Source organism: Clavelina lepadiformis, chromosome 6 (assembly GCF_947623445.1).
Source record: "Clavelina lepadiformis chromosome 6, kaClaLepa1.1, whole genome shotgun sequence".
NCBI classification, from domain to species: Eukaryota; Metazoa; Chordata; class Ascidiacea; order Aplousobranchia; family Clavelinidae; genus Clavelina; species Clavelina lepadiformis.
Window position 1 is genome coordinate 15,233,528 of NC_135245.1, and position 12,940 is coordinate 15,246,467.

The window sequence follows — 12,940 nt, forward strand, 5'->3', positions numbered from 1 at the left end:
CAAGATTATTTCGCTTTTTCTTATTTATTTGTAGTGAAATTTATTTATTAATTAAAATATTTACCCTGTCCACGTTCGGCACTAATCACAGAAACCGTCTAACAAGCGACGTGGTTTATACCTATAATAGCCCAAGGTCACTTCAAGTACATTTGATTACATAATTGCCAGGCAAACGATCTACCTACGCATGAAACAGGTAGTAGTTAGCAATCAAAGATGTTCGTCTGCAAACTGAGTCAGTGTATTTAAACCGTTACTTACGTTACACGAAAGCCTGTAAATGAAGGCAGCAAAATAATGGAGCATAACTACGATTTATGTTTAAAACTTCAAATTCAGTGGCAGAAGTCGAGAAACAGTTCACCACTGCTGCTGAGTGCTGCTCTATGACACCGATCGATCAGACGTGTTGAAATCACATTCTGTTTATTAACATTATTTCAAAGCTGATCAAACTCCAACAGCAAAATAATGCAAAACATAAAAACTTCACAGTATTTTTTCACGAACATCTGTCAATGAGACAAAATTTTGATTCAGTATCAGTCAAGAAGTTAATTAGTTAGCAACAATAATAGTGATAATTATATCTATTTAGTATTATGGTGTTAGGTAAGAAAGCAGCCAGTTTTTGGGCCCAAAATGTGTCATTGCTTGTTAGTTTGGCAGTAAATTTATATACAGGAAGCAATAAGTTACTAGACGTATGGAAATTATTTGGTACAATTCGATTAGAGAAACTTTGACCAAAAGATTAAGGGGCAAACATAATACGACTTAATAGCAGTTTGCAGGATATAAACAGTTACCAATTAACTTTATGCGAGACATACGTGCTAACTGAAAACGTTGGGTCCAGCAGTTAAAATTTTAATCAATAGACTTTGTCCAAAATTACTGTAATTTAATACTTTTTTAAAATGAATGTTTATGTTATTGCACGTGTCTTGTTATAGACTATATTGCTTGCAGCAGTAATTGGCCAAAAAACAGAAATCATTGCAAACTATAACGGAAATATTATACTGTTAACCGAAGAAAACAACAGATATCAAGCATGCACATAAAAAGCAAAATCATTTACAAATATATACCATATAGGACGTAAAAATTGCATTACATGGCTTTTATAAGCAGGAAGAAAAGGCAGCATGAAGAGCTTGTATAAAATTTTGAAACGGGAAAAGTCAACAAATCGACCCAAAATTATCCTGGATACATGATATGAATTAATCAGATGAAGAAGTCATGGCACGAAAAGACATGCCATGATAAACGGAAAGCATGAAGTTAATTACTAACCTATGGGTTATAAATGCATTACCTGCAGCCATATAAGCAATGTATGGCACTTTGCATGCATGTATGATATTAAAATCACACAGTTTATTATTCCCCCACGTACCAATGTCTAACACCAACATATTTTAAATATGGTCATGGTAATTTTAAAATACTGGTTGTAAAACATAAAACATTCTCTGATAAACGAAGAAACAAAAACAGAAAAATAGTTTTTTATCAAACAATGGAAATTTGAGCACCTTCAAAACTGAAAATATTAGAATGTACACCACTTTGCACAGTATCGCTACTCTAGTCATTCCAATACAGACACTACACGTTACCATCAGACTTGCAAAAAACTGCACAAAGTGGCATGTGCTGAAATATTCAATTTCATTCCTCTTTATCTTTCGTCTTCTTCACGCTCGGAAGAGGGACTGAGGGTAAGCGTGATGTCACAGCCGACACACCACCCGATACAGCATCATAACTTTTTGTAGCAACTGCCTTCGTTGCATTAACTCCCACTTCTGTAGTCTGGTAGGCAATTGATTAAAAATGTTTTAAGTAGTATATATTTTTATTGCTAAATAGTAAAAAATCTTTATTGCAGTGGAAGCTCACAGTCCCATCAAGTTAATTTGAGTATTCAAAATTCGTGCAACTAATATTACAATACAACATATTCTTTCGTGCACTAATACAACAATAGGCATTTGGCCAGGACATGTCAAGTGACTTCGAACTATCCAACGTTTTGAGTTAAGTTGAGTCAAAAAAGCTTTCAAAATGTCATAGAAATTTACATAAATTATGTCTTGAACAAAAAAAGTAGAATATTCAAATAATCTGTAATACTGTGTATTGTGTAAGCATACTGTATAAACAGTGAACTACTCAGTACTAGGGATGTGCCGCGAGGAAGATTATTCATCATAAAGGTCGACACGAACGAATCTCGAATCTATTTGTATTAGAACCAAACAATAAAATTTCCTCCAAAAGTTGTCAAGTCTTGCTTCTAAAATGACGTATTCGATAAACAAATCGCTTTCTTTCGAAAAATAGTTCTTAAAAAACGATTGAAAAAGCAAAATCGTTAGGAAAACGACCTTCATTGTAAGTACTGCTGACTCTAGTTTAGCTTTGTCGGGAAACTAGATCATCATTTTTAACAAAAGTCAGCAAATTTATAAGGAATATTGTACTCGGGTTCGCCATTGTTGGTATTCGTGTTCGCCCGAATCTTCCATAAAGGCGATATTCGGCGAATCTATTCGAGTTCGGGTTCGTATCGGCCCATCCCTACTCAGTACTACTACTGAGCTAGAAAGCTCAGTAACTCGGCTCTGCTTCATTTCAAAAATTTGGTATATTTCAAAGCAACTTCCCCATGAATAACCTCTTAAAATGCACATACACACTTAGCGATAACTTAAATTTCTATAACAAGGAAAAAAGTCTTTCATTGCATAAACAGTATGGTGATCTGATAGTTTAATAAGCAAGACACGTAAAACATTAATTTTGCATTGTACAGTATAAGGTCTCGTGATCTTAAAATTCACATATTGACTCCAGTGCACAACACAAAAAACCAATTCAAGGTTGTCACAACCTTGTGGTACAAAAGAAATGTGGAAAAAACAGGTGGAACATGAACAATTGAAGCAATTAAATTAAGTGATATTAAAGCAGATTAATCAGAAGGACGACTCCTCAAGGAACCTGGTAGTTTACGCCAACTTCCTAGGCTACTCTAGATGAGACCATAGACCTTAAATGGCAATCACAGTTGAACAGGACTATTGCTACTTTCATGTCATTATCACATTATTATGTATAGTACTGCTTCTAGATCAAACAAAATTTTACCTTTTTCTGAAAAAGAAACTACATAGAACATGCACAAATGAATTTCTAAAATGTAATTATTATCATCAGTTACATTTTCATGGTTATTTTCTGCCGATTTCACAAACTTTGAACGATTTAAAGTAATTTAATCGGCCCCTTCAACTTCTAGTTAATGAGCTTCCATTGCACAAATTTAAAAGACGCAACTACTTAACCAAAAGTAAGAAAATGATCGTAGTAAGTAGTATAATATGCTTTGAATTAATAATGACTTGTAAAAAAATATTTAAAAACAGTTACTTTTGACACTGCAGCATAAGAGGTGTTAGCTACCAACTTTACAGCACCAACACCCAGCCCAACTGTGCCTCCAACGGCACCTTTCGTAATATTATACATCCCACTTCCCATTCTCCACAATAAACCTCCTGATGCAGGTTGTGAGCCATTTTCTAGAAAAATAAGAAACAATCATAGAAATATACAGTAGATCAAATGTTTAGTTACAAGCATGTATATACTTGCAAATAAGCCATTGACCAACACATCTCATAAATATTTACCTATTATTTTAAAATAATTACCGATAGCTAGATACGTTTAATTACAGAAGTAAAAAACATGGAGACTTTCAGTTTGTTGGGTTTGTCTTAACATGCACAACAAACTGCTTTTTAATTCACTGGTCAACAATTTTTCAAAAATTTTTTGCTTCCGATAAGAAAACAATTGATTCTTATGCATGTTTGGACGCTGAATCCAAAAATGTCGGTTAAAATTGCTGATTAGCTCTAGTTTAAAAGATAAAAACTTTTTTCATTTTTGTATGTTGATCTACATATGGCAAGCCTTGGTGCACTTTATTGAACAGAACAGTAAAAATCTACAAATAGTGTAATAATTGCATGCGTTTATATTTCAGCATAACATATGCAACAAATAACTGCCACTTTTCAAATATAAATTTCTAATCTATTTTATCTGTTCTTCTCCTTTTGGCCTGTCGCTTGAATACGGTTAATGGAGCATCCCTAGATATCATCCAGCAAAAGTCAGCAAGCATTGATTGATTCTGTTTTCCCTGGTACCTCTTTTCCATAATTGTAGATATGCATTGGTGAAATCGCTCACCATGCTGATCACTAACGTCTACACAGTTTGGTGGAAAAAATCCAGGTGCGAGTCCAAAAAGTGTATCTTCAGTGACATATTGCACTCCATGCATCTGTATGGTTTAATGAGATTGGACACCAATTCTGTGTAGTTGTCAGCTCTTTTGTTCCGCAAAAAGTTTGTGGCCAGCAACTTAAACGCTTCCCATGCAGTTTTATCTTTGCCAAATGACACTTGATAAAATTCACCGTCTTCGAAGATGATGATTCTGCTAGAAAATTCCATTGCTGAAGTCTAGAGCCCAAAAGTTCTGATTTAACTTTAGGTAGTTCCAAATCCCGGATAAGATCGTGCAATTTATTTTGAGTTATAAGGTGTGGTTCTTTGGAAGATAATGTTTCAACGTAACGTGAATTCTTTAGGTGCCTCAGGAACAGGAAGTAATTCTCCATGCGGTACGGGATGAATTGTTGATGGAATATTTGTGTATTGAATACTCTGCTTCTTCTTTCTCGACAAACCTTTACAAATCGGGGGAATCATGCAAAAGTAGCAATCGCTAATGTGGTCAGTAGGTTCTCTCCAAACCATTGGAACAGCAAAGGGCATACATTTTCTTTTTCCGTTTAACCATTGCCGAAGATTTGTACCACAGGAGTTACATCATATGTGAGGGGCCCAACTCTTGTCCTGATCACCAACTTTGCATCCAAATTACAAGTTGAATACAAGGTTTGCTTTCCTGACCACAGCCGTTATACTTCGCTTTAGTGAAGAAAAAGTTATTTCACCACAAATGTAGCAGAAATTGTCTGCATTTTTTATGCATTTACGAGGCATCTGCAGAAAGAGCAGTTAAGACTAAACACATGAAGTTTTTACAAAAGAAGCAAGCAAACAACCCAACTCAAACCAATGTCAAAATAAAAATAATATGAATAGAAACGTCATCTACTTTCCAACAAATATGTTAAGTGCCAAACTCTATCTGGCAAATGCAAGCTACAACAGATAAACGCACACTTCTTTCCGCGTCAGCAAGTACATTTTGGCATGGTGCCATATCTCAAAAACTAGAGCTAATCAACAAATTTAAAGTTGATATTCGTGATCAGCGACCCCAAATTAGCCAAGATTGACCTCTTTCGTTTCAGAAGCAAATTGGCTGTTGACCAGTGTTACATGTCAACATGTTAAATGCATATTAATAAGCAGACTGTTGAAACACTGTTAAAATTTTAAAAACTCAACTATACAAATGTTGAATGTCTTTTTGTGACAATTAGTATTGAAAAATTAAAAAAGAATGAATTGGTTGGTGTAAAAATATTTTTCTAGTAAAAAAAATTTCTTACGTTGGTTTTCGTTGGAGTTTTGAAAATCTTCATAAGACAGTGAAGTCATTTCCTTCTCAACTTTTGACGTATCCTAAACAAAGTTCAACTGTGAAATGAATTATCTGATCAGGTAAAAAATTGTAGCCATATTAAAATTTGAATTAAGAAGACGTTTTGGCATAATTATTCCTCATAATTCTATCCAGAAACAAAAGTTAACCAGACTCAGATTTTTTTGTTATAAAATCTATTTTACTACTTATCAGGTATGCAATAGCTTGTCAGGAATGGGGTGGAAATAGTAAAAGACTTACCTTCATTATTCCCTTTTGGTCAATCCACACAACGTAAAAAAATATTCATATACTTAAACATGTGAAAATTATATTTGTTTGCTAAGGCCAAAATGTAACAGGTTTTGAAAAAATTATCAATACTTTTTCTGTAGAAAATTTGGGTCTAGTATACAAGTGCACAACCAGATAACGTCACAATTTGAGTAGCTGGGGTCTAGTATACAAAGGCATCCTGTGGTTGTGCACTTGTATATTAAAGACGAAAATTTAATCTGCGATTGATGAATCTAACAGTCTAAGAAAACACCTAACAAATTTGGAGGTAATCTGTCTGAAACCTGGGGCCTATTGCCTTACAAAAGTATATTACTTTATCAGCAAATAGGCTTACTGAGAAAACGAACAGTAGCAGTATGCAAAGGGTGCCTAACTCAACCATCAACACCAGTAACAACTGCCTAGCTGCATAGCATACTATACACTAGGGCAAATGATTTGGCTATACCACCGTTGAACCACTCTGTTCCATACTTCCACTCAAGTAAAAGTCATTATTTGCCACTTTGACAGAGATTAAAAGTTGTTTATTTAACTTTCATGCGCACAACAATGCTTTCTACTGCTCTATTTTTTCAAACGTTTTCTTCCAAAATATGCATTTTTAAGAATTTTATGTTTCAATACGTGGCAAAAGGTCTAGTACTCTAGTCCAACACTTGCACGTGCAAAAACGAAAACGTGCAGACACGCAGCCGCAAGTAAATCCTATAACCAAGCCATGAAACCAACGCATTTTCAACCAAGCTGAACCAAGACTTCTAAGAATCCAAGAGATAACACGTCGAAGGTATGTTGACTACTGAACCGTGACGTGTTTACTTTCTTGGGATGCAAATCATTTACATAGTGCATTGTGCAATGGTTCGACATAATCAGTTCGAATAAGTCAGGTGGGTTTGTCAATTTTTATGTATTTTCGGCTGTTGCTGATCAATAAAACGATCTTCAACGGAACGTTGGTCCGGGTCTATGTAATCCAAAAATAAGCGTCAGGCTAAACGGAATAACTGTGCTAAATAATGTAACAAATTCATCTAAAAGTGTGATGTCGATGTAAGGTTGCCAAACATGTCAAGCTGCAACAAAAGGCTTAAGCATTTCACAAGTCGTACTGTAAAACGTTTTGTTAAGTGTGTAGCTGTTCTTTGCGCCCTTGATCACATTGCTTTTACTCAGCTAAGTGACATGCAGTGTACTGCCACGGTTAAGCAACAACAAAGTCAAAAACATCACTGAAACATTTTGCTACGGAGTACTCAATCAGGGACGACGCGTTTCGAGGTGTTATGGCATCATCTGCGGTGTAACACCTTATAGCTACTTGACACTTGTCTAATGCAGTACTTATTAATTCTGAAATCAATAATTGGAACATCACCAATCATAGTATTCAACCAGACCAAGACCTTATGGTCAAAATCAGCAACAGTTTTCTGGCAGACACCCAAACCTGAACGTTTTATGTTTGAATATGTTTATATGCAGTAATTCTGACGTAATTGAAATGCGCCTTCATTATGTGCGTCGCGCATTCTCTGTAGATCAGATACATTACACTGATTGCTCTTGTGGTAGCAGTATAGGCTACAGCAGCTTTTTTCTTGATTAACACAGGAAGACATATCACAAAGAAATTAAGACAAGAGCGACACGAAACGCAGCTGTAAACGTTTGATAGGAAATTGTTTGCAGGTTGTTTCAGAGAAGCGAGATATTGTACTAACTGAGTGCATTGTTGGGGTTGTGAACTGTTAGCACATTATTACCATATGTTATGGGCAAATTATATCATGCGAGTAATAGAAACATAGTTACTAAAGTAACATAATTTTACTTGATATTTGTTTCACTGTTGATTTGCAATTCTTCATACCTCTATACGTTATACAACAAATAAACAACTGAATAAATTGACAAACTGTGAACGGAATATAAAGCAAAGTAGCCAACGTTGATAGAATGTACAGTATATTCTATAGAACTCGCTAAAACAAAAAAATTAAACGGAAATTTTCCATGGTGCGAGTGACTTTGTGCCAACCTCACAGATCTATTAATTATTTTGTAAATTCCAAATTTAAAACCGATGCTTAATTGCAAATTGTAACAAATAATGCGCACAACACAATAAAATAAACTTACACAAAGATATACATCCTCATGTTTCTAAAATATGGAGTGATGAAGACAAACTACTCTATTTTCGAAGTAGACGAAATTGGATCTCTTGTCCTTGCTTGGGGGAAATAACCGTATGCAAACCACTCCTTTGCCGCTCCAGTTTGGATATGTGATGTTTTTCAATGAATAAAAAACGGAAAGGAATCAGGGCGCAGTATCAACAAGATTAATCAAGTCATTTCGGTAATTTAGTAATAAACTTTTACCAACTAAGATACAAGGTTGAAAGTCTGTTTTCATCAAACTTTATTCCCAAGTATGATGCTTTTTAACTATATACTGTACATTACCTCACTTAATGCAAAACCGCGCTATGTATGTTACATGAATGAATGAAAATAAACCACTGGCATTGATAAACAATAAATGTTGGTTGTTTTAATAAACAATGGTGTATTCCAAACAAAATACGACCACTTATAACCTCTGTTGTTTTTTCTCTTTCTCACTTACCACAGACACACACTGCAACTCTATTTTGTATGTTACATGAAGTTTGTGTTAAGTTCTATGAAATCTTATTTTTGGGTAGGGTTTATTTGAAGACAACCAGATAGTGTTATGCAGTAATTTGTTTTACTGTACTCAAAAGTTTGTGTTACAAAACAAGGTAACAAAAATTTAGCATTTGATCATTGATAGTGATTTTACAAAAATTAAAAGTGTACATAAATTTTGAAGTACTCCATTTATTATTAATGATAGGCAAGGGATAGAGAGAAAGCTTTGTGCCCTTGCTTTAACTTGGCGGTTAGCTATTGACAAAGTTTTGATAAGCACGCAATCCCTGCATAACTAGGAAATATCTTCAATATAACTTCTCAGTTACTAGCCTAAGAATGATTTTCAAAGAAACTGATGCGACGACTACCGACATACATGTAGTCTGATATGTGCTCAAGTTTTAAAGATTACATAAATGCATTATAAGTAGGGCGATTATTTTTTGACCTAAAAAACGGAAGTTTTTGACCTAAAAATTGAAAAATTTTGACATTAAAAAACGTTTTTTTGACGTATGAAGAACTCAAGTAGTTAAATTACGCATTATTGTACAAAAAGTTAAAATTTATTGTAGTAAAGAAGGGCAAAAAATCTGAACACAGACCTTGCCTATTCTGAAAAGAGAAATGAGCTAATTACAAATCACTGCCAAAAAAACTGCAACTAAAACACAACAAAAACTGTTCAATACATTTGTCTAAACACTCTAAACTAAAGATACATGATGTATCTAAAGCAAAACCGAAGCAAGAGCTGATTCACAATAAGTAGACAATGGGCCATTTACAACAGTATAAAGTAGGCTACAAGGTGTACAATGTAAAATGACAAGTTCACCTACAGTGCAACCTCTATGACACCACGACAATGCAGTTTGTAAACAATTTTGACTTGGTAAAAAAAATTTGACTTTTTAAACAATTTTGACAATTTTTGACCTAACGCTGCAAATTTGACAAATTTTTGGCCAGTCAAAAAATAATCGCCCTAATTATAAGCGATGTGGCTATGGGGTGAATGTTTTAACCCCACGAATACAACTGTAAATGTTACTCGCGTAATCTTACCCCGACTAGCTTCCAGTAGAATAAATTTTCCATTCACATTAAAACTGTTTATTCGATCTTGGTAAAGATTTTTTGAACTGCTGCTTTGTGAGAACAAAAGATTAGGTGTTTCAAACATTGAAGAAAGATTTACTAAGCTTCTATAATTTTTAGAATCAATTTGTATGAGACAGTACAATGCCACCCCTGAGTTATATCAATGCGATTGGCCTACATATGTTACTTCTTTAAAAACTGTACAAGTTTTTAAAGTTAATGTGTGTAAAATTAATTGTGTGTTGAGTTAATGTTTTGTTCCTCGTGTTAAAAGGGTACTAATTATGGTAAAACGAGTTATTGCTATTGCTCCAGGGAAGATAATATTACATGGTGAACATGCTGTTGTTTATGGAAAGAAGGCAATAGCATGTGCTATTGATGCCACCATTACGGTATGCCAAATCACAACCATATTTAAGCTCTATTTTGTCTTTTTAAAGCAACCTGTTAATGTTATTGACTTTATTATACTTGATTTTTTATTAATTTGTGCTTTGGCTTGTTTTTTTATGCTCAATAGTACAAGTGGTATGAATATGCCAGTAACCACGATATTGCACCCACAAGTAATTGCACCTATGGGCTTAATTTGTTGTGTGGTAACCTTTTTCGTTCAGTCCAGCTGTAATTATCTTACAACTCGGACATAAATAAAACTCTTATTTAAACAAAAGGTTTTTTAATTTATTATATATGTAAGTAACATATTTATGGGTGGAATTTCAAGGAAACCAAATATGCCATATCATTACCGCCAGAAGCTTTTGTCTATTGACTTTTTTATCCATCATGTTTTGTTTATTTATATTTTTTTATTCATTCTTGAATTTATAATTGTAGTGTAAAATTAAACGGAAAATTTACTGTATCATTGCAGATTGAACTTTGTGCAACAGATGATAATTGTGTTTCTTTTCACTTGCCGAATGTCTTGTGTCAGAAAGATGCCTTGAAGATTAAAATTGAATCTCTGAAAGAATTACTTGTCCGATGCCAAAGTATTGGTCGAATTGAAAGCAACATTTTAGATTGGCATGAAAAGATAAAAGAGTTTGTTGCTTCCACACTGATTTTTAATGGAAATGAGAATAAGTTATTGAATCTTGCATTATCTTCTTGCCTGTTTGCTTATATGAAGGTGAGCATATTGAATTTTGCAACTTGGTTGCAGAAGTTGATGGCTTTTTGTTTGTCTGTAAATTTCCGTTAAGTGAAGATGAAACATATATGCAATATAATTAATAACCATCTTGATTCATGATTATTATTAAAACCTATTCAGCAACTGTCCACCATTTTAAAATACAGGCTCAATTGTCTCTCCTGCTCACCTTTAACAATACAGAGCTGACAATGTTTAATTCAGTGTGAAGAATGGGGACATTTTGCATTCATTTGAAAAGAATTAGTTAGTTACTCTATCTTTTTCAAGGTTGCTTAGAACTTAACAAAACATTGTACTTTGCTTCATTTGTGATACAATGAAAAGATTGAAAGTTCACTGAAAGCTAGAAACAAACATTAATAACAAAACATGATAAATTCGGATGTGTTTCAATAAGTTTTTGGTAAGTTCTGTAAGCAAGAGAAAGTCGTATTCCCTTTCGAATATGACAGGCAGTTGTTGAAAAGTCTATTGCTTATACAAAAACTGTTCTTATATTAAACTACTAAAATTGTTTTGTTAAAAAAATGTTGTCTTTAGATCCTTGTATTGGATGGACAGTGTAATTTTCCATCAGTTTTTGTGAAGATAGAAAGTAATAATCTACCACTTGGTGCTGGCCTTGGTTCATCTGCTGCATGCAGTGTTTGCCTTGCTACTACAATGCTTGTGCATGCTGGCATCATACATCCCAAAGAAAATGACCAAGGTAAAATAGATATTTTTAATGTATTATATATTGGAAGTTAGTGTTTTAATTGTTAATGAATCACAAAAGATGAATGCCCACATTATAGTTGCTGTTTTTACAAATTGGTTGATATTCAATTTAGTTAGAATTTTGTGAGCAGGAATTACGTTAGATGATAATGCTCTGGAGAAGATAAATGAAACTGCTTTAATGTTGGAGAAATTACTACATGGCAATCCATCAGGAATCGATAATGCAATTTCCACTTACGGTGGTGCTGTTGTTTATCACAACGGCAAAATTTCTCATATCTCAAGGTAAAACATTCAGGCAATTTGATCATATGCTGCTGTTGATTTACTTAAATTGAAACGTTTTTTATTGATATAAATATTACTTTTTTAGCTTGCCTTCATTGCAGTTTCTGGTTGTTAACACTGGCATTGCAAGGAATACAAAATCGCTTGTGTCATCTGTGAAAAGCAAAATGACTGATGTATGATATAAAACAAAACATGTTATAAAGTCAAATTAGCTGAGCGCAAAGTGTAATAGTACAGTTTTACAGTGCACTCTACTTCAGTAACTAACTTTTTTCTTTTTACACATTAAGCTAGATTACTGGAAACTAGATTTTGACACATCTTCATTTACAAATTTACTTGCATATCCAATTACAATCAAATGTTTCTTAGTTCCCAGAAGTTGTATGCAACATTATGCAAGCAATCCATGAAATATCTGTCCAAGCAGAAGGCATTTTAAGAGATGTTGAAAAATCTCATAGTCAAAATCATGAAATGGACCTTAAAAAATTAAAGGTAGCATTTCCTGTAACATATTTCCGTGTCCTCTGTAACCACTGTGTATAAGCATTCTATCTTTTCTTCCAGGAGCTTTTGAAAATGAACCAGCATTTGCTGCAGTCCATTGGTGTAAGTCACCCGAAAATTGACGAAATATGTAAGATTGCAAAAGAAAATAACTTTTCTTGTAAACTGACTGGGGCTGGAGGGGGTGGTTGTGCGATTGTGATGTTTGATGAAGCAACCGAACAAATTAATTCACTGATCAACGAACTAAATAAAAGAGGATTTAAAAATTGGAAGGTTAAACTTGGATGCAAGGGTGTTCAATTAAAACAAATTGACAAGTGACATCCATAAAAGTGTTACAATTAGAAACATCGTCCTTTCTTTACTGTAGACAGTAACTGTATCAGCTGCCTGTTGTTGAATTGCAGTGTAAAAATATGAAGATTTGTGTTGACGATGAACTTACGTACAAAGTTGAAGTACACATAGGCTTTATAACAAATACATAATTGAATTTTGTCTCAA

At 33.9% G+C, this 12,940-nt stretch overlaps 2 protein-coding genes across 2 annotated transcripts; one reads left to right on the plus strand and one right to left on the minus strand.

The window, feature by feature from the left end:
- Positions 1 to 412: 412 nt before the first annotated feature.
- Positions 413 to 6,684, minus strand: LOC143462008 (uncharacterized). Its single transcript, XM_076959992.1, has 4 exons — positions 5,912 to 6,684; positions 5,616 to 5,688; positions 3,448 to 3,599; positions 413 to 1,827 (listed from the first exon to the last, which is right to left on the minus strand). The coding sequence occupies exons 1-4, from the start codon at positions 5,915 to 5,917 to the stop codon at positions 1,684 to 1,686; spliced, it is 375 nt and encodes a 124-aa protein (XP_076816107.1). The 5' UTR covers positions 5,918 to 6,684; the 3' UTR covers positions 413 to 1,683.
- Positions 6,685 to 9,081: 2,397 nt separating this feature from the next.
- On the plus strand, positions 9,082 to 12,940 carry LOC143462002 (mevalonate kinase-like). The gene is made up of 7 exons (XM_076959981.1): positions 9,082 to 10,136; positions 10,622 to 10,882; positions 11,450 to 11,618; positions 11,761 to 11,917; positions 12,006 to 12,096; positions 12,296 to 12,421; positions 12,494 to 12,940. The coding sequence occupies exons 1-7, from the start codon at positions 10,026 to 10,028 to the stop codon at positions 12,755 to 12,757; spliced, it is 1,179 nt and encodes a 392-aa protein (XP_076816096.1). The 5' UTR covers positions 9,082 to 10,025; the 3' UTR covers positions 12,758 to 12,940.